Source organism: Penicillium paradoxum (assembly GCF_028828445.1).
Source record: "Penicillium paradoxum strain IBT 22861 chromosome Unknown utg000005l_segment0_segment0, whole genome shotgun sequence".
Lineage (NCBI taxonomy): Eukaryota > Fungi > Ascomycota > Eurotiomycetes > Eurotiales > Aspergillaceae > Penicillium > Penicillium paradoxum.
Window position 1 is genome coordinate 3,276,179 of NW_026643183.1, and position 21,942 is coordinate 3,298,120.

Here is a 21,942-nt window from a genome sequence, read left to right on the forward strand (position 1 = left end):
TCTATATAGATCCTATTTTTCTCTTTTACTAGAGCTAGATATCTTTTAAAGGTCTCTAACTCTCGGAGTTCTACCTTCTTATCTACCTTAGTTAGGGTTATCGGATCCGGTAGATTTCCTCCCTAAGGGTTATTATCGACTTCTTATATCTCTACCTCTTCCGGTAGGGGTTATAGGGGTCCTAAGACGTCGTTCGTTTCCGCGATCGGGGCTAAGGCTCCCCTTAGGCGGTCGCTTATACGTTAAGTCGTCGATATTACGTATTCTAACGGTCTAGTTTAATTAAGATTTTAGCGATTAGAATATTAGGACCGGCGTATTAGCGGGTCCTAGTAGGTAATATAGAACTAGAGTGAAGGAATAGTAGAGTACTAGTATATTTATAAACTAATCGCTAAAGAGCTAAGTTCCCTTAGTAGTCTCTATATAGACGACCTTTGGCGGGTCACGGGACTAGGTCCCCTGACCCGGTAGGACTTAGTCTTCCTAGTGTAGTCTCTGGCGGGGGGTCATGCTACCCCTACTAGGTTACGGGTTCTGGGTCACAGGACTAGGCGGGATCTAGCCTGTGAGGCGCTCTCCTAGTAGAGGGTCGTAATATTCTTTTATATAGATAATTATACTAATTATCCCTAAATAAATATTAAATTAGATAGTAAATATCTTATTTATTAATATAAAAAGTATTATAAGTCTTTATATTAAGGTTATATTTAGATATAAATATAGTTTCTATAAATTAGATTTAGTTTACTTAGTATATTTTAATTTTTTAATAAAGAATTATCCTATATTATAAATATCTTTTTTTATATTTAAAGGAATTTACTAAAGAGTCTTACGATATTACTTTAATATAAAATTATTAAAAATATTAAACGTAAAACTTTAACTAGATAGGTTTTTTCTTAATACTATAAAGCCTTCGATATAATTTTTTAACTTCTATAGTATTAGAAAGGGTATATCTTAAAAAAGTTTTACTTTATTTTCTTCGCTAAAGGAAAGCTTAAACCTTAAAATAGTAAGTATAACGCCTTAGCCTAAATATAGAGGTTTTTTAAAATAATTTAGTTATAGATAAACTTATAAAGTCTAATAGAGTAGAGTAGTATTATATTTTTTAAGTATAACTAGCGCTAATACTTTATAATAAATAATATTATCTTTTTCTTTAAAGGTATATTAGTACTCTATAGTAAAGCTACGAGATATAGTATAAGACTTATATAGTTTACGATCTAAACTAATTTTTTTAGATAATTCTATATTAATAATAGGGCTTAGTAAAGAAGTAAACGGTAGATAAGAGCTAGGTAGTCTCTTTTAAGTGCTAGGCGGCTAGGGGATACTAAGCTAAGTCTCCTACCCTACTTTTCACTTTTCACCCTTACTTACGCTTACCACCTTCTATCACCTAAATCACCTAAATCACCTAAATCACCCATACTCACCCTAGTGGAGTAAGTCTTACTACTTTTAATCATTTAGGCTTTTATTTTATCGGCTATATTCACCGTGTGGCTTGAGTACGGCTAAGCGGACGGGAAGCCCTATTTTCCACACCCTATGGTCGTATGTGCTTAGTAGAATAAGAAAGAGAATCATAGCTCTTTGAACTCTACATAATTACAGGGTCATGAGTGTGCATGCTGAAGTAGACAAAGTCCTTCGAATGTTTACATGTCTCATTTGTCCTTATTCGAGCACATCACAATTCCCTCCCAGTGTCGTTATGAGGAAATATCGAGCTTTGAACTAGAAATTGCATCATTAAGAAGAAGCCTCAAATGTACTAGCTAGGGAGAGTCAGAGTGGTAGTTGAAATAAGCTTCAACGTCAACGTATCATTGAAAATCAGAATCATCCGAAGTTCTCTTGTTGAGGCAGGTGCCTCAGGCCGACAGGCCCCATGATAGATAGATTTTTCCTCTTTTCCTCTCTTCTCTCTTCTTTTCTCTTCCTTGTCCTCCCGTCCTCTTCTTTCCGAAGTCTAGCAAAATACAAGATAGTTTCTCCCTATTCTCGCATCGTACTCGGCTTAGTAGATCTCTTCATTTGTAATGTCTCAAAAAGTCGAATCGACGTGTACAGAGTACTGGGATATACAGTGAAAGAATTGGTCCAAGCTAAAGGGACTTCACGAATATCATCGATTCTGATAACGACTGCACCGAGGAGAACGAGGTCTTCGATGATATTATGCACTAAAGGCTTTGAGCAATACCTACAAGTTTTGGTATATGCCAGATATAGAGCCTAGAAACCTAGCAATCCTATGATGTGACATGGCCGCCTCAGAGTTTGAGTAGTGGACTAGTAGAGATTGCAAAAAAAAATTAGAAGGCTCAGAATTAGTTTACTAAGCTTTTCTGTACATTCCTTAAGCTCAGTCTCGACCATGGTCTTTCCGATTGAAGTCGGGGAGCCAAATTATCGTGATGGCGAGATACCGTTCGTTGCTTGATCATCGTGGTTAATGTGCTTTGCGTCGTATTTTTCACTTATTTTCCACAGACCGTTCTCTATCCTAAGTGGCTATGCTTCGTTGAACATGTCGCCAATGATGCGAGGACCGGAACTCACGACTATAGGTAAGGAAGGCTCACAGGGCTATTTGGGAAATTCCATTCACATGTTTATCAGTTGGTCATATTCCATACCACTCCGTCGTGACTTGTGACAGAGCGAGAAGAGCCATTGCCGATTGCGGCATCGGTGCTAGGAGCCCCAGGTATGCTGTCCCTAGCCTTGGAACTACTTTGTACTAGGCTTGGCCTTTTAGGAATGGACCTTATTCTTGCAGATATAGTAGAAAGGGGTATGCGAGCTGGAAATATTCCGACAAGTTTGAAAACCGGGCGCTTTATATATTGAAGGCTGGAGGAGTGGCGAGCGATTCTATAAATGCAGTCTTTGCGAGGGAAGTCAAGGCTTCCAACTACATTGTTTCAAGTTGTGCTTTATCTTCAAGGCTTAGTTTGCTAACCAAATAACTCGTTATATAGCGCCAATAGTAAATCATATTGCATTGATGGCGTATTTGCCCTTCTCCCGTGTTGAAACCAGGTCCTGCTTGTCTAGAATAGTCTTCTCATTATATACAAAGACCAACTTTGGGAGCGCGAACATACTTCAATTCCCAGTCAAGGTTATCGTGTAAGACCGCATATCCGTGATGCTGAGCAACTTGATAACGCACTCTCATGGCCCCGACATCCCGCTCGGTACAACCTTCAATCGGATCGAGGACCTCCGGCTCATAATGATCATATCCGGCTATCTCTTCATCGCTTAGCTCTAATGGCTTCCATCCGCCATACACAAGCCGAACAAAGGCCGAGGCATCAGATGAGTCGCTTGCTGGAGCATTTAGAACTGATTGCACGCATTCCTCGTCGGCCATAATGCAAAACTTGTACCGGCCAGACAGTTTCTGTTGCGCTTCTTCTGCCGAGACTCCTTGCTCCTCCTGGGGTGCAGTAGTCGCCCACTTGTTAAAATGATCCCGAATGGTAAACGAAGACGCGCCCTCGAAGGACGGGTCCTCGAATACAGTCGGTGCGAAGCGAGCGAGGATATCGGCTCCATTGCCATCCGTTAGCACCCTCGTAATTGGTTCGAGGTATCGCTGCATGAACTTCTCCCAGTCTGAGTCACTCTTGTATGTGCAGCGGTACAGCACAAATCCCCACGTGCGGAAGCCATCATTTTCCATGACTCTTTGGAGTTGAGATGCTGGTGATTGTGTTGGGTCACGTTGAAATCGGACCCTCGGCGGCACGGGATTCAATATATCAGGAATTTGATGCGTATGAAAGAACTTCTTTCTTGGGGCATATAGTGCACAGGACAGATAGTTATGTGTGACGGTGGGAATCCTCAGTGGATGGGTACCAGGTCGTGCAAGTCTGAGGAGGTTTCTCCTGGTGCGCAGCATCGTGGAAAGGGAACGGTATTATAGTAATTCAAAGATTGAGAACGATATGCTGGGAATAAAATAAAGGAGAGTCTGTTGACATTTTTAAACTAGCCGCTCATGGTGGTATGATAGGCGACCCCGCTTCTCGCTGGTAAAGTGGCCAGGTCTCCCTTCCCCAGACGAGTTGGTCGGCTCGGCCCGACCGTTTGCGGAGACACATGATCGTACTTCCCCAGTTTAGCCACCGTACGAGACCAGGCATCGGACATTTGGCCGCTATGTCCCTTCATGCTTTTATGGAACCTGAATGAAACCAAAGTAGTATCCATCGGGGCGGCACCATAAGAAAAGTCCTGTGGGAACAAACTTCCATTTGCCAGACAAGACTAACTAGATCACAAGCGAGGATAAGAGAAGACAACAACTCAACAGACGAAGCTAAGAAGCTAGCTTCCCCAGCCCGAACAGCCATGTGAGAATGACGTCATAACCCCAATCGAGATCCAAACAACCCGAAACCAACACCATGAATGCACCCTTCCCAGCCCAAACATCAGCAGGGATTGAGGAGGTACCACAGACGGTCTTTTAAATCAAAGCATGGGCAGAATACTTTGGATTCATATCTGCAGTCTCATTCTCAGCGCATAATTTTCTTATTATTGCAAATACCACAGTGACTTTGAACAGGCGCATCTCAATCCCGAGTTTGTACGCGCATAAAGATTCCACGCTCTCTTGGTGGCATGATGAAGAGATTATGGCGGCTGCGGTATAACAAACGAGAGAGACGGCTGGCAAGGAAGATTGCGCCTTTTGATTCAATCATAAAAACCCGAGAAGGCCCCGTTCAGCTCTATCACACCGGCGAAATTTGTGGTCAATATGTGAAGACTTTCTGCATAGCACGTTATTTCGATCGCCATGGAAAGCGACCGATGACCGGCATTGTGAAAATGTAGCTGAAGTTACTCGCCAGATTCCGAATTGACTTTCCGTATGCCGCACGGATAGATTGATGAGATGTGAGATATAGCGCAATTGGTGTGATGGATTCGGGAACTTCTGCAACATCTCCAAGACTTGGGATTCGACGTGGGATAGCAAAAGAGCATACCTAGCGTATGCGAAATCCTACGCGAAGAGATGGCCAATACCGTTCGAAATGCAACTGGTTATGAGAGCATATTTGGGAGAAATTTCTGTTCGTTCTGGGTATCGAATGAATGTGCGCCTATCGCTCTCAGCGTATTTTGACGAGAATGCGAGTTCTTCACGTCATTAATGTCTGTGAATAAGCTGATCCCGACGTGGAGATTCTGGCGGCGATAGAAAGACTTATGAAGATTGATTACTCCATACTAGGGTCACCATTGAAACCTTTAGCCTTCATGACTTGGTTCCCCGGTAGCAAATGGTCCACTGACATTCGCTCAAGTAAACCCCTCCGCACTACACTCCCCAATTTGGTGAAACATCTCACTCTTACCAACATATAACGATCGTTTAGAAGACATGAAAACTTGGATTTCACTGAATATCTCAAGGATATATGACTAATAAGGCGCAAAACAAATCTTCCCTTCCGCACAGTCGTCCTAAGGTCACGTAGTTCGCACGAAAAATCCCCAATACACTGTTATCACCTAAGCAGCACGTTTGGCACCATACCATATCAGCATTATACTGCAGATCTACTCCACCGTCCGTCGAATTGTCTCCCGTAATGTCCGTCGAAAAAAAAACGCGTGGCTCACAGTGTGTACGCTTTATAATCACGACCCGCTGCCTCGAACGCTGTCATGGGCTCGCTTATGCTTTGGATACTGGATTATACACACCGAGTTAGTATTTTCCAACTATATCCTTTCATAATTTTCACGGGAATGAAGAGAAACCACTCACACAAGTCTGACAATAAGGTCCATTACCTGCCCTGGGTTGGCCCATCTTTGAATCCCAGCTCCAGCACTTTTCCTCAGCCGGAATTGGTCCGTGACATCCAGTACAGTCCGAGTCGTAGCCGTACATAGAATAGTACCATTCAACTGCTGCATCGGGAAGAGTCTATAGGAGATTTCCATGTTAGTAGAAGGGTTCAGTTGAGACAGGGCATCACTAACGGTTGAGGAACTCATGGCTATAGTAGAGTATCTGTAAATAAGATGGTATATGAAGTAAGTCAATGGAATGGTGAAATCATGGACGAGGCCTGGGAAACGAGAGTATTTTTATGCGGCACGGGGCACTGGCCATTCCCCAGGTATGAAGTATGAACCCGGGTGTCTGCTACCTCATCATGATCCCCGCACCTGAGCCTCATCATCACCCGGGCATCACCCGGGTTTCACCCAATCATCTACCATCATCACCTATGAATTCCTACTATGAAGAACTGAGTTCAGTAAAATTTGTTCCAAAATCGTTTGATATTGATTCTTCCATAACAAAATAGAATTCGAGTGAGGGTTTTGCCATTTGAGTGTTTTCTGTATATCTCCTGACATGTATACATGAACAATATTGCATCTATTTGATGCATCTACACTCCTTGGAGTATGGTGGCTGCTTATGGCTGCGCACAGCCAATGATTAGTGTTTTTTGGGCGGTTGGAAAGGCAGATTACCATCCGACTAACCACGTACTAGGGAGGTGTCCTGCTACCCTAATTTGATAGATGCATCGTTTTGTTGGTGAATCTTGAATTACACCTTAGCCAAGGGGGATTGTGTGGTGATCATTCGTCGTGAAGGTGGTGCTTTTGTATCTCTCTGCTCGTAATCAGCCGATGCCTCGTCCACTCATCGGAAGGCCAATGCAGAATTATCCGTTGTGAACGGCATTTCCTGGAAAAGGTCTCTATGGCTTTGATGGGCGTTGTTGGCATAGCAGAAGGTGGTTGGGTCAGGCTTGCGTTCTACGATGACACTGGGAGATCAAAGATTTCCCATTGAGATCGGAGCTCTAGCGTGACGATACCTCTGTGGGTGAATGTTGTATTTCTCGGCTTTGTTACGCCTAGTTAAAGACGGGAATGTTCAGTGTTGGAGCATTAGGTGGGCTGGTCCGAACGAGCCTTAGGCTCGAGGTTGTCGGATATGCTGGCTCATTCCAACAGTGAAGATTCGCGAGCCGAGATTAGTGATGCAGGCAGAGATGCGGAAGGCTTCAATGGGTGCGGTCCCGTAAAAGATAATCGCCCAGGACCCGTCGGTCCAGGTTATGTGGACTGCTGAGGTATGGCCAGTTATGTCGACCATGACAGCCGTGGAAGTGGTGTCGAGGAGAGGGCCATGAAGATAGTCGAGGCCCGGGGGTAACCGCTAGGCTGGAAAAGTGCTGATTTATTCCTTCCATCTTGTCTCCTTTTTCGTCCCCCATCTTCCTCCTCCCGCTTTGTATTCCATGGGTGCATCAGATGTCTGGCGATAGACGACCGAGTGTGTCGTTCTGTCGGATAATCCACCGGGTTTGTATCGACTGAGAACCCCAAAATGCCAAACGCAGGGCTATACACACAGCCTTGCGAGTTGAGGCTGACATGGGGACCCTGTCCTGTCTCATTGGCTGTCGCATTGATTGGTAAGAATGTACGAAGCACTGAGTGCTCCGTAGAGCTTTGTCGTCATGACAGTAATTTCACAGGACCAGCCGTTCCATGACTGCCACTTTCCAGGAGATTGCACCTGCTTATCTGTGAGTTACAGATGTCTCCGGGGACGTTGGTCAAGGCCTTGGTGCCTTCAGCCTTGGCCCCGGGGAACCAAATCGCTGACATGCACGTGTTTTGGTGGACCCTTCTCCCTTATGCTTGCATAACAGTCACAGTCAACACAACACAACCAGTTTGTCGTTTGTTTGGTATTTATTGCAGTGCCTGGACAACATTATTCAACAGCTATGAGTCTTGCACTGAAGACATTTCTCAAAGAGACAGACCAAGGGCCACGCGAGTCATGGGCGGATCGGGAATTGCATCTTGAGGATCTCCACCGAGAACCAGAGTGATGGATGGTCAATTGATATGCGAAACATGTGTCGTCGAGTTAAGTTTCATTTTATCAACCAGACGCATTGCATAAAATTCTAACAGGCCCCGACCCTGAGATCTTGATTGGAGCCTCAGTTCAACTAAAACTGGTGGAAATTAGCCCTCCATGAAGAACTGAGGCTTGTTTCCCCAAAGCCCGATTGCTTCTTTTGAGGCACTATGAATGGCGCAGTTCGGACTTTTGGCCCCAAGGCTACGAAACAGACCGTGCTAGTTGGTACTTCCAGGTGCTCAGTTCTCCTTACCATGCATGCCAAGCACGCGAGCAGATTTGAAATATTACAACCCGAACTACTCCGTACTCCGTAGGCTGTGTGATGCCCGCTGCACCAGGTAGAATGAGGGCAGGATCGAACTAATTACAGATGCGTTTAGTGCCTGACAATCCCCTATCATGACTCGATGGCATGAGGCCCACAGTAATTGGGGGCCAAGTTGGAAAGATCGACATCATACCCAGGACAACCACACTGGAGTCTTGATCCCCAAACCCGCTAATGTTCGAATGTTATGACGATACGCATATCAGTGGATTGAAGAATTAACCTCCTTCGTCTTCAACTCGGGTCTCCTGAAGATACCCTTGTGAGCCCGTTCACCAGGTGCTCGGTGTTTGATCTCGTCCTCCGACCACGCCGTCCGGCTTGGCAATTGGGGAGCCGCCTCGCGGATGATTGTGATTTGCTCTCTGCGTGGCTCCACATAACACTCCGTTGAAAACATCCAATTTCCACCCACAAGCACTGTTCAACGGCTCTGGGGGCCTTTGCATCTGAAGATGTGTTGGCTGTCCGCGTAATGGGCACTCCCAAATGCCTGAATTCAGTTCACTGCTACGGGCGCTTGCATGGCGTGTCTATCGTAGCGGTATCAACCGCGCGCAAGGCAAACAGACCTCGTCTTCACAGGTTATCTGTTAGCGCCATGCGGGTATAATCTAATGAGACAGCAAGTGTTGCGTGCATTATCCAAAACGGTCCGCCAAGTCCTTGAAGCGTTGATCAGGCCCGTGGCTTGGTCATCTTGGTTGGTAATTGGGGGTGTTTTCCGGGGGGCCGTGATGCATCAAAAAGGACCGAGCGGTGCCAAGATGACGGATTTCCGTAGTAGCGTATCAGTGAACCCACGTCGCAGCCACTTTTTCAGGGCCAAAAAGAAAAATACAAATTCGGAGATATATGTCATGCAAAAAGGGGCGGCGTTCCTCCGGGGAAGTTTCTGAAGTTTTCGGTCGATCGATATTGGAAACCCACGTTATAATCGGCAACTGAAGACTCTAACGAGCCCACTCCTCATTTGCCTTCGATCATACCAAAACATGGCTGGGCGGTGGTCAACTCGTCTATTGGCCCTGTCGATGCTCCAATTGGCATATGGCCTGCCATCTCCGACCGCTTCATCGACGACCTTCCATCGCGCACTAACGTCGGCATCTACCCCGAAGCCGACCAAAGCTCTGAATCGCCGTGAGGATTTTGATGATGATGATTTTGATTCCACTATAACGGCTTCCCCGAGTGTCTGTGGATATTTTGATACAGATTTGGACGGAAGTGCGTGACAATAAAACGAGTATATTGAAACAAAGTAGATGGGCTAATTTACATCCATTTCAGACAACAAGACCAGGATCTGCCTCGATGATTACGACTGCGCCTGGCACACGGCCAACGGTATTGCTGGGGGCATGATGGGGTGCTGTCCGCCAACCAACTACGCAGATTGCACTTCTCTCTATAGCACGTGCTACGATAGGTCCCAACTTAGAGAGTCCACACAGCTCGAGTCAATATCCGACAAGTTTGCTTGGTCTTGCTCAGACATCGAAATGCCGGCCTGCGTCACTTGGACCTGGCCGGAATTGGAAGTTAGTAGCTACGCGTGCGGTGCCACCGAGACCACTGAAACCTTATACACCTGGGCAACGATGCAATACGATGATGAAAACGCGGAAATTCTCGTTACTAAAGAGCCCTTGACTGTTTATGATGAGGTATTTATCACGATTCCTGGGAGGCTAACATCGGGCCGGACGATGCCGGAGAGTTCTCAATCCAGTTCGAGTTTACCAACCCGTCCACCAGCACCTATATACCCATCAAGCGATAGCTCGGACGACTCCGATGAGTCTGGCTCCTCAGTATCAAAAGGTGCAATCGCTGGTGGTGTGGTTGGTGGTGTTTTTGGCGTATGCGGCTTTGCAGCGGCCGGCTACATGTTCTTCCTGATCAGGAAACGCAAGCGGCAAGAGAATAGCAATGACCAAGGAGGGGCTGGCCAAGAGCTGTATACTCCAGTCCCGGGAAATGGCTCACCACCCGGTCAGGAAAGCCCCCCATCAACCAACTTGGGCGCACCTTCAACATTGGTAACGGATGGCTCTGGGGACTATGAATCCAAGCTCAATATTTCCGAGGTCGAAGGCAGTGCGGTGACCGCTCCGGTTCATGAGATCGATGGAAGACAATACATATCTGAGCTGCCGGCTCATGAAAATGAAATCCGCCCAACCCGATGACACAGCTCGCCGATCGCAGAAAACACTTTGCACAGCAGATCGCCAGAGGTAATGGGTGTCCCCCACGTTTTGCATTCGATACTACGAAACCCTGGGGCTTGCAGCAGATGCTACGAAGCCTGTGCATAATTAATTTGTGTGTATAATTAATACCCTTGTCCATTTATATAAGCGAATCCGTCATTTATCGAAAGAAGATACCTAAGGAGAACCGAATCATGAGACGCTTGACATGCCAAAAATCAGAAACAAAATGAACATGTAAACGTAAAAGAGCCTTTCACATTCACCAAACCCTTTTGATCTTGAATACCAACTTCATACATCCTGTTTCGTACTACCTGCTAGCAACCTGCCACGAACTCTTTGTCGAAGTGTGCCTCGACTTCTATCGTATTCCAATGGATCTAAGGGGATGTCTGGACTCGATGGAGTGAGTGCAGAAACCACGGCGGGAACCAGTCGATGCCAATACGCCCACACCATGACCGTAGCAATGGTGATAGGAATGGCAAAGACCCAGTACATCCAGAACATATCGGACATCCCCCATCCATTCTCCTCGCCACATTGAAAGAAAGACATGCTGAAAATCGAAGAGATAAATGTCGGCGGTAGGAAGATCAAAGTAACAAACGCAATCGTCTTCATCGCTGAACTATCAGCCTGCGCGGCACGCGTGATTTCCACCGAGGTCCCGGCATTGTATTGCGCGACCGTATTGAAGGCAAGCTGGATCTCGTTCTGCAATCGCTTTTCATTTGAGATAGAGCGATGGCGCATGCTTACCATATACCCTCGGAAAAAGCCTAGCCGAGCGGCGATGGCTTGATCCACGAGAGTATCATCCTTTCTTGGCATTGCAAACATCATGTGGTGTTTGGTAATAGATTCAATCGTTTCCACGGCTACATCCAAAGTCTCGGTGACATGTATAGCGTGTCGGGCAATGTCGTGCAATCTTCTCCAGTCTGGTTTGGGGATTGGTTCGGTCATCTCTGTTTTTTCGATCTTCCTTACTTCGTCGCGGATTGCCCAGACAGATACTTGTTCCAAATCCGCTATGGTATCCAAAAGCTTCGTGTAACACCAGTATGCATTACCCAAGATTGATGCTTCGGGGTTTAACAGCAATTTGGGAACTGTTTCTAGGATGGGAGATTTCGGGTCGAAAAGGAGCACCATTGTCTGTTTTGTCGAGGGCAGCCATCGCGTGAAGACATTGAGCTTGTTCCACTCGTAGGTGGTATCTGGTCGAAGTTGCTTAATCTCAAAATATACCCATGTATCTGAGTTGGTCAGCCATCATTCGAAGCCAACATGTTCAGGGTGGCTGAAATGCTCGTCCTTACTGATACCGCTGACTTTCCCCTGACGAAGAGTTGTTTCACACCCGAAATACCCATTCGACCGTTTGCAGTAGGTTGACCACCACACTTCGGTAATCTGGAAAGATGCATTCAGTGCGTAACGACATTGTTGGCATGCGCGGATCGCGTTTGCGCTTGCGATTCTGTTGACATTGGTTAGAACGGCGAACAGAGGAAAAGCGGGGTCCACCAACATGACAGACACTCGAGTGTCCCCAGATATCGGACCAAAGCCCCCGTCGGACGAATCCAGAAATTCCCCGGGATGAGCTTGGCTGGTTTCCCATTCGTCACCTAAATGGTCAGCAAGCTTCCGAGGTTGATCTCCATGTGCGGCGCGAACTGACCTTGACGCCACTGGAGCAGAGTTAGGGCTGGGCACGAGCTACATCTATGTGCGACCATTGTGCCCTGTATTATTTTTATATATATCGGCGCTTGGGGGAAATCGCGTGAGTATAGGGAATCGAAGGGAAGAGTCGAGACCGGACGGAAAGGAAAATCACGGAGGCTGTGCTATGGATACCTACAGCGCCATATCGGCGCTTATTTTCATACAGGCCGGTGGCCGAGTGTTATCTTCGAAGCGTTTGATACATTCGCCCGTTGATCATGTAGCCCCTGATTGACAGCGTGTGTTCCAGCCCGCAATCAAGTATGGAGTACTCCGTGCGGTTTGCCTTTGTTTGATCTGTCACTTGGGCGAGTTCCCTGTTTCTGTTTCAATCATGGAGTGAACGCGTTCATTGGATGAAACGGGGTTCTCCTTTTTGAGGTTTCATATGAGGCTCCAAGGTGATCACATGTGATCATACGTGCATATAAATGGATGTGTCAGTTGGGCGCAGCAAAGGTGATTGAAGAAGCAGAGAACAGAGCTCAGTGAAGAGGCTGAGAAACGAAGGGCCCGTGCACCGCGACTCGTGAGGCTGTTCGGGGGCCGTTCTCACAGCGCAGAACACAGCGTTTGACTCGACAATACAGATGGATATATCATTGGCTGATTGCTCCATTCCCTTGATTGCATGCATGTGTCCGTCCCAACAGACGTCGGAGGTTGACTATCATGATACATCTACACTTACATAGGCCCTTCGTACTGAGTACACGTAGCATGAGCCGGAGTATGTACGTACCCTCGTGTACCTTTCGCAGACTGATCATGTTTTGGACAGATCAATTCATGTATATCTTGTCTTAATCTAGTGGAACCGCTTCGTTTTATGTTAACCAATGATATGGACACTCTAGGTGACTTCACCAGCCCTGGAGTGAGTCGCCTGGCCTGCATCCAGCCGTACTATCCCCATTTTCTCATGCAGTTTCCCATGTATATTCCAGTGTCTCGAGATATTCTACCAAACCATGAATATCCTTAGGGCAGTGATAGATACTCCATACGACAAGATGGAGATAAATATGCCCGTTGCCACATATACTTGTGTCATTCCCATTTCCTTTTGAATCAATCACCCACTACCCCATCGTTCAGGGGCGTCTCAAGCTCTCAGCAACTCCACGCGATGCCAACCCGCAGTTCCAAATCACGTCCCAGTGGGAATCCTGCTGGGACAGGAGAGACAACCCTCCCGAAGGATGAGAACGTCAGTACCGACTCAGGCCGCCTGCGAAAGCAACCAAAGACATTCCATTATGGCAATCCAACTGGCCTACAACACAGCGACTACACTATCGCATGGGTGTGCGCCCTAAAACTTGAGATGGAAGCAGCCCAAGCAATGTTGGATGTCATTCACGAACCATTGCTCACAGATGCGGATGACACAAATACCTATGTCTTAGGAAGTATCAAGGGACACAACATTGTCATTGGATGCCTCCTATCATATTATCCGAGCCCCGGTAGCACCGCGGTGGTCATAGCAAATATGATGCGCTCGTTCCCTGAAATCCGTCGGGGATTGACGGTCGGGATTGGAGATGGTGTTCCCAGTAAGGTTGATCTGCGTTTGGGCGACATTGTCGTCGGGACGAGCGTGATCCAACTTGAGCTCGGCAAGAGTGTGGAAGAGGGGGACCTCCAACGTACAGCTATTCTGCGAATACCTGGTCAAGCTCTCATGACGGCTCTCTCTGCCCTCCGTGCAAAACACGAGCTGGCCCCAAGCCAAGTCCCTTTCATCCTCCAGGAGAAATTCGAAGGGAACGACCCCTACAGTCGGCCGCGGCTTGCGGATTCTCTGTACGAACCAGATTACTGTCACACCTCATCAGGTAACTGTGATACATGTGACCCGTCAAAGCTGGTGTCGCGACCAACGCGAAGTCCGAACGATGTCAGAATTCATTATGGAGCGATCGGCTCGGGTGACGAATATGTCAGAGACGGTATCATTCGAGATCGACTTGGCCAGGATCTGGACATTATCTGTTTTGGAGTGCGAACTGCTGGTGTGATGGATACTTTGCCTTGTCTTCCAATCCTGGGAATATGTAACTATTCGGATACCCACGAAGACCATGAATGGAAAAGTTATGCTGCAGCAACTGCAGCTGCATATGCGCGAGAATTGCTCGAGATTTTGCCCGTGGCCCAGGAACGTGCAGAAATTGTCTGCGTACCGGAATCCTGTAAGTTTGGTTAGGTCCAGCATCTGCTTTCTCTTCCTCACATCCGGTTCACAGATCAACCTTCACCCCTCGCCCAACGGCAGCGCCTGCCGGATTACCTCAGGTTCAATAATATCGCTTCACAGAGACTAAACATCGAACCTATTCATGTTCAAACATGTCAATGGTTCATCAGTCACCCCGAGTATCAAGCATGGCTTGATCCCGCCAGACTGAAGGAGCACAATGGCATACTCTGGATTGATGGTAAACCTGGAGCTGGCAAATCAACAATCATGGAATTTGCATACCTTGAGATGCAACATAGGTCTCACCACGACCGGGGTCTCGTTGCTGCATTCTTCTTCGAAGCCCGAGCAGGATACTTGAAGGGATCAGCCCAGGAATTGTACCAATCATTGCTCCTTCAGCTGCTCGAGGGATACCCTGACCTACAGATGGTCCTTGATGATGTCGAACTTGTCCCATGGATCCAAGAAACTTGCCCCCCTTCCCACGTGCTTGAACAGGTCTTTTGCGACGCGATTTCCGCACTCGGCCAAAGGCCATTTACTTGCTTTGTGGACGGCGTGAGTGAGTGTAACGAACAAGAAGCTGTGAACATGGTCCGTGTCCTCGAAGATCTGGCGGAACAATGTGCAGCAAAGCGCATTCCGTTTAGAATATGTTTCTCTGCCAGACACTACCCGTGTATTCCGATTCTCAAGGGAATCCGACTGACACTGGAGGACCAGTCTGGTCACGCCGAAGCGATATCAGCCTATGTGACAAGCAGGATCCGCTTGCATAATCCCACTCTTGTCGAAGAGATGAAATCCGAAATTCTTCGCAAGGCCTCGGGCATTTTCACGTGGGTTGTTCAAGTTGTCGACATACTCAACAAAGAACATCGACGGGGTGGATCTGCTTTGAGAAAGAGATTCGCAGAGAGCCCTAAGGACTTGAGTAAACTGTTCGAAGATACACTAATGCGTGACCGTGAGGGCTTGGCAATTTTCCAACTATGTGCCTCTTGGATCCTCTACGCAAAACGACCCCTGCACCCGAAGGAGTTCTATCACGCTCTTTGGTCTGGGTTGGCCCCGAAGGGCCTAATGGATGAAGAACTTCCGAATGTCAATCTCCCAACAGTGGACGGAAACCCTGGCCAGTTTGAAAGATTCGTCATCAGCTCCTCCAAAGGGCTGGCCGAGGTGAAGAGATCCAATCCACCCACGGTTCAATTCATTCATGAATCGCTGCGGAACTTCTTGCTCCACAAGAATCCTCTGCGCAGAGTATGGTCTGAGCTTCAGTTCAACTCCGAAGCACTGGCCCACACGAAAATAAAGCGATGTTGCATTTTCTATATGAACTACGAGCTGCTGCATGTGGCTGCCAGGAAACTGAAGTCACAGTCTCGCTCTAATCGGCGGGAGGAGATCCTCAGAGAATACCCATTTTTGGAGTACGCCAAACTGAACTTGTCCTATCACACAAGCGAGGCGATGAAATAAGTTTCTCGAATAGTCTTTCGTTACATACCAGAATTGCTACTCGGAAAAGCTTCAATACATTCTTGGAAAATATGGTTCCATGTACTGGATATCGTGGTTTTGTAGTTCGTAATATATTTCGTTGCGTACTTCCCTTATAAGCTTCTGGAAAATAGGACATTCTCTGGATAATTGGTAAAAATGTATCTCCCTGTGTCGCGCAACAAGTATAGATGCATGATATTGAAAGTCAGATGTCTGTAGAAGTCTTCCACTATCGACCTATTGAGCTACATCCTAAGACAAATAACGTACCCTAAGCCATTGTGCATGATAAATACGCAAATAACCCGGACGTCAATGTGCCGTGTTTCGAGATGGATGACGCCGGTCCAATGAATAATATCCCATGCCTGGTGATTCGCGGGATATGCGAGTACTGCGATTCTCATAAAAACGACAATTGGCACAACTCTGCTGGTCTTACGGCTGCTGCATATGCCGGGGAACTGCTAGTGTTCCGTGAGCCACGTGTGGACATCATGCCCCATTGGGCAGAGCGAGCAGCCCAGATCATCCAGCAAGGTAGCAGTTCTATATTGATTTGCGTATACCAGTAGTCGCTTTGGTTTATTCTCATATACCTGTTTAGAAATATTGCTCCTCTTTGTTATAATACTATGTTGACAGTGACTACTGATATAGTGAATGTCAAATTCATCAATCTCAATGCCAGCCAAAGGTACAATCAATTTCCAGTGGCATGAATCTTCCAGTCTTCATGTGTAAGAACATAATACCATTGCACTCTCAATCCAGAGCCATCATAAGCATAAGACAAGCAATAAATACATCAGCTATTTGGGTATAAACACCATCTTGAATGACTGAATACCCGTTGTGAAGTGGTCTTTGGTCAGATTCATCAGCGCAGAGCCATCCTCGCCCGGTGCCATTTCGATACTTTCAAACCGCGAGAGAATATGGCAGATGACGTTTCGCATTTCCATCATCGCCAATGCTCGGCCGATGCATGCATATGGACCTAGTTAACACGTTAGCCAGGATCTTCCATCTTATGCCTGTCGAGGTGGAGAGGATCAGTAGCATACCGAGGCCAAATGCGGCGAACGTGTTCTTGGCTTTGATCAGTTCTGGCTGCGAGTACCATCGCTCTGGAATGAACTCGTGGGCGCGTCCGTAGACTTCCTCGCCTGAGGAGGAAAGATATTAATTAGCGATCGCAATCTTCATTGACACGGAGTTGGAATGTCACTTACACCGTCCCATAGCCCAGAGAGGTACGGTAACAGTTGTGTTTCCAGGGATGTAGGTGCCATTCAGCATAATCCCCTCTTTCGGTGTGAGTCGCGGGAAGCCAGAGGGCATGGGAGGGTGAAGGCGCAAAGTTTCGTGAATGACACCATTGAGGTGCTTGGCGTCGCCAACGTTCTTGGGATCCAGCGTGGTTCGGCCTTTCAGGAGAGGTTCAACTTCTGCGCGCAACTTAGCGAGCTCCTTTGGATATTTTGCAAGGTAATAGAAGAGATGCGTCAATGTCGCTGCGGTGGTGTCACTTCCGCCCACGACGAAAAGTCGAGTGTCGCCGCGCAGCCATTGGAAGTCAGAAGGACCCTTCGGGCTCTTGTTATATTGCTCCACCAGGTATCTGAGCACATCGGGCTTAGTGGGAGGTTGTTCAACACGACGCACAGCTTGTTCAGTGAAGAAGGAAGCGAATTTCTTGGGACCTTGGGGGCCGAAGGGAAGACTGTGGAGAAGAATTGACAACCAAGGTACTACTTGGAACTGCGCGATATCCGACATTCCTTCTTCGAGAAGATCGGGAACCCAGCGATTAGTTTCCTTGTCGAGCATGTCGAATCCCTTGCCGAAGCCGAGCTCGCCCATCACATCCCAGGCATAGTATTTGAACAAACGGGTTGCATCAAAAGGTTTACCCTTAAGACTGACGACCTCACGACATAGAAGGTCTGAATACTCTGCGATACGCTCATCGTATTCGACCAATGCCTTGGGTGAAAATGGACGTGCCCACACCTTCCGGCGTTGTTCGTGCAGTTTCTTGTCCCGGACGGTGTGGAGGTTCATTAACGGTAGGGAGACCTCGTACCATGCAGTTTTCCCGCACGCCGACTCAGGTCCATAAATCAGATGAACTGCCTCCGGGACATTCAGACTCAAATTGGATGGACCTGGACAGGGGAGAAAAGATTTGATTAATAACTTCGTCTACTCGAAGATACTGATTGTATGACTCACCAGTTCGTACTATCTGGCCATGCTTTTTGTGCAGATTATCGATGACACGATAGTTATCAGAGTTCCCCAGCAAGGAGGAGTGATACAAGTTGGAGAATCGGCCCAGAAATGGGCCGCTGAACCGACGAAGAGGGTGGAAGAATCCACGATAGATGCCGATTGCCCCAAACAATCCTACCAAGTAGGCAACAGTAACGATAGCCGTCTGAAGAGCAGCCGTCTTGACATCGTTGCCATTCTGTAGGACGAAAATACCAGCAACGGCAACTTCAAATGCAACATATGTCTTGGCAATTGTCACTGTGCCTCTATGATGCTCTCCCCGAACAAAATATCCCACATGAGACGTGACGCCGGCAAGGAGAGCAGCGGCGAAAAGTTTGGTATTGAAATCCAGATCTGCCAGCTTGGTGGTTAAGGCCGGACTGACCAGGTTTCCATAGTATTCGACCTTATCGGTCAAATAATGTGGACTCTGCATTTTGGGATATCCTTGGCGACTCTCAATTGTGTGGCTGTCTCCAAATTCGCATAGAGGCGTCCCTTTCCTCATTGTTATAGTGGACGTGGAAGACAGAGCGCGCCGTATCCATGATTCCGGTCGGTTCAGTTGGTACCAGCGTTCGGAAACAACATACACTGACCAGCAAGGTTCCACTAAGTCGATCATTATCTGGGGAAGTCTTAGCGCGTGCATCCCTGGGCATCGGCTCCATGAATCCGATGGCGGAGCAGTAAATGCCGAAATGCGGGGAAATATCGATATGCGGAGGAGGTGTCGGATCCTTCTGTCCTAGAAACGTTTAGGAGGTGACAAGCTGGCTGGGAGAACTATCCGAACCCTAGAATATGAGAATCGCCAAGGAGACTGCTGGAAGGGGAGGGGACCGATGATATCTCAAACCAGCCGAGTGCGTTGTCGGAGCATGAGATCGGCATACCGGAAGTTTAGTTTATCCTATCTACGCAGTATTGTTGATATTAGTCAGATAGTCATATTTCCTGCTAGAATAGTGGATACAGAAATACAGAGATTTCAACTCTCTTGATTGGACCCCTACTATACTGAATACCACGTCAGTTGACAGTTATGAGCCCGGTTCGCACGAGATAAGGCCGCTATTCACAAGATATAGCGCCTATCAGCACCTAAAAACTACACAGCAACCTCCAAAGCTACACAATAGCCCGCTAAGGCTATATAGCACCTAAACCTAACAATAGAAGTATTAACAATTCTCTCCGCCACAAAGGGCGAAAAACTAAAGGACTCACCCTAATAGCGCATCTAGTTCGCCCGGGTAAAGCTATATATAACACAAAAATAAGTCTAGAAGCACTACGACCTAGATACCCCCCCGATAGAGAGACCGGTTAGGAAAGAAGAGCCTATTAGGCCGGAATACCCCTACGAAGGGACTAAATCAGATAAAAGAGACTAGAGAGATAAAATAGATATCTTTAAAGTAGACTAATCGAAATAGGATAGGGAGATAAAAAAGGCTTTCCGACGTAAATAACTATATCTATACCTTCCTAGACCTAATCTATTATACCGCTATCACCGACTATTAGACCCTATATAAGAGATTAGTATACCTTAGAGATCGCTTCGCGAGATCGACTATATACGAGGAGGAAGTCCGAATAAAGTAGAAGGTCTTTACTATCTAAAAGCTGACTAGAGATATCGAATAATAGCTTAAATAATAGAATACCCTAAGGGAGTAAGCTATTAGCCTCGGTATTAATAACGGAGACGTAAATAGAGACTTCCTATATACTATTAAAGAGATCTTACCTATTTAGTAGTAAGGAAGATATTAAGAGATCGTTATAGATAAGAAAGTCTACTAAACCTATAATCTCCTCGAGTTATTCCGCGTAATAAATCGAGAAATAGGGGTATAAAAGGTATTATCTACTATACCCCTAAAAGGGGTATTCTTAACCTAGTAGAGGCACTAAGAATCAAAGTCTTAAACTAAGAAGCCGATCCTATTTAAAAAGAGGAGGTGTCTATACGGGAACCCCTACTATTTATATAAAATAGTAATATACTAGTATCTTAATAAGGAAAACCGCCCCGAAGGGACCTATATTAACCCTAGAAAGCTAGAAAAGATTAAATAAAAACTCGCTAAAGAGCCTACTTAGAAGAAATAGGTAGAAAAGAAGATAGAAAAGGTATAGTAAACTTAGTAAACTTAGTAACCTTAGAAGAAAGAGTTTATAAATTAAGTAAGCTTCGCTACTACCCCTATATAGTAATATTAGTAACCTTAAAAGGAAGAGTTTATAAATTAAGTAAGCTTCGCTACTACCCCTATACCGTATATTAGTACCCTTAAGCCCTATACTAGAGAGTAGGGGGGGTAGCTCGGACTAGTAAATATACTCTCTTACTTACTAAAAATAAAGGAACCTATCTTAAAAGATAGATAGATCCTTAATATAGGATCTAGTACCTATATCTATAATAATAGAGACCTTTTTATCGACTTTATACCCTAGATTTCGGATCTTATAACGGGAGATAGTACTACCTAGGTACTAAGAAAGGGGAAGGTTAGACTAGTAGGTAGATATCTAGTAAAAGGCAAAATAGAGATTATACTTAGTAATACCCTCTATTCCCCTAGCTCCTATATAAACCTAGTATCCTATTCTATACTAAAAAAGAAGGGCGGAATATAGTACTAGTATATAAACTATATTAGGGACCCTAATAATAGACTAGTTATCTATATAAACCTTTAGGACTAGTTCAATCTTTAGATCTTCGATAGACCTAGGGAAATATAGCCCTAGTAAGCCTATTTTACGGAGAGAAAGTTAGTAAAACCTTAGTAATTAAGGGCCTTATTAGATATCTAGCACCGGAGACTAGCCTATATTAATTAACGAAGTATAGTAAAACTCGCTACTATAGTAGATAGAGTTAGTTTTAATAATAAAGAAAAAGAGTCTACCGGAAAGGAGAATATAGAAACGTAGGAATTATACTAGACTTATTAGCTAGATCGTATACTAAGATAGATATTAAGACGCGCTATTAGGCGCACTTTTAGACGATTTAGAAGAGTATACTTTAATCTTATTTAGCTACCGCTAGTAGAGAATAAATACCGCTAGATCTCTTATTTTTACCTAGAAGGTCCTAGGTTTTATTAGCTAATAACCTATAAAATAAAGCCTAAGTATTAGCTAGCGATTAATCGTTTTATAGAACTAGTAAGAAACTAATAGGATCTACTAATTAAAGCCTTCTAATACGATAATAAGTCCTTAGCTAGAAAACCTACGGAATATAGCCTTACTTCTAATAGTATCCTTATATATTATAACCCCCTAGGGCACTCCGAAATAAATAGTTATACCGAGAGATCTAATAGTATAATTATCACCCGTATACGTATACTTATACTCGAAGGAAAGCTCCTAAAAGATCTATAGCTAGAGGCCGCTAACGCTATAGTATAGCTACTAAATCGTACGCCGACGTATATTACTACTAAAAACCGCTAGGTTATACTATAGGAGGAGGTACGGAAGGAGTTCGTACTATAGGCGCCGAGGCTTAACCTATTAAATATTAAACTATATAGAAGTTTAGTATACTATAGGATCGATAAATAGGTCTAGTCTAATAAAATAAACCTACGAGCTAAGATCGGATTCTTAGTTAGCTATATAGTATTAAATATCTAGAAAATCTAGTTTCTATATA

General features: G+C 45.7%; 5 protein-coding genes across 5 annotated transcripts; 2 read left to right on the forward strand and 3 right to left on the reverse strand.

The window, feature by feature from the left end:
* Nucleotides 1–3,097: 3,097 nt before the first annotated feature.
* On the reverse strand, nucleotides 3,098–3,718 carry N7457_006194 (uncharacterized protein; the record flags this gene model as incomplete). The annotated part of the gene is made up of 1 exon (XM_057177238.1): nucleotides 3,098–3,718. One exon carries the CDS (start codon nucleotides 3,716–3,718, stop codon nucleotides 3,098–3,100), a length of 621 nt encoding a protein of 206 aa, XP_057031540.1.
* A 5,574-nt stretch (nucleotides 3,719–9,292) lies between these two features.
* Nucleotides 9,293–10,492, forward strand: N7457_006195 (uncharacterized protein; the record flags this gene model as incomplete). Its single annotated transcript, XM_057177239.1, has 2 exons — nucleotides 9,293–9,527; nucleotides 9,591–10,492. The coding sequence occupies 2 exons, from the start codon at nucleotides 9,293–9,295 to the stop codon at nucleotides 10,490–10,492; spliced, it is 1,137 nt and encodes a 378-aa protein (XP_057031541.1).
* Nucleotides 10,493–10,810: 318 nt separating this feature from the next.
* Nucleotides 10,811–12,058, reverse strand: N7457_006196 (uncharacterized protein; the record flags this gene model as incomplete). The annotated part of the gene is made up of 2 exons (XM_057177240.1): nucleotides 10,811–11,781; nucleotides 11,845–12,058. 2 exons carry the CDS (start codon nucleotides 12,056–12,058, stop codon nucleotides 10,811–10,813), a joined length of 1,185 nt encoding a protein of 394 aa, XP_057031542.1.
* A 1,327-nt stretch (nucleotides 12,059–13,385) lies between these two features.
* N7457_006197 (uncharacterized protein) lies at nucleotides 13,386–15,950 on the forward strand (the record flags this gene model as incomplete). The annotated part of the gene is made up of 2 exons (XM_057177241.1): nucleotides 13,386–14,454; nucleotides 14,509–15,950. The coding sequence occupies 2 exons, from the start codon at nucleotides 13,386–13,388 to the stop codon at nucleotides 15,948–15,950; spliced, it is 2,511 nt and encodes an 836-aa protein (XP_057031543.1).
* An 836-nt stretch (nucleotides 15,951–16,786) lies between these two features.
* Nucleotides 16,787–18,693, reverse strand: N7457_006198 (cytochrome P450; the record flags this gene model as incomplete). Its single annotated transcript, XM_057177242.1, has 4 exons — nucleotides 16,787–16,974; nucleotides 17,042–17,143; nucleotides 17,210–18,145; nucleotides 18,213–18,693. 4 exons carry the CDS (start codon nucleotides 18,691–18,693, stop codon nucleotides 16,787–16,789), a joined length of 1,707 nt encoding a protein of 568 aa, XP_057031544.1.
* Nucleotides 18,694–21,942: the final 3,249 nt, after the last annotated feature.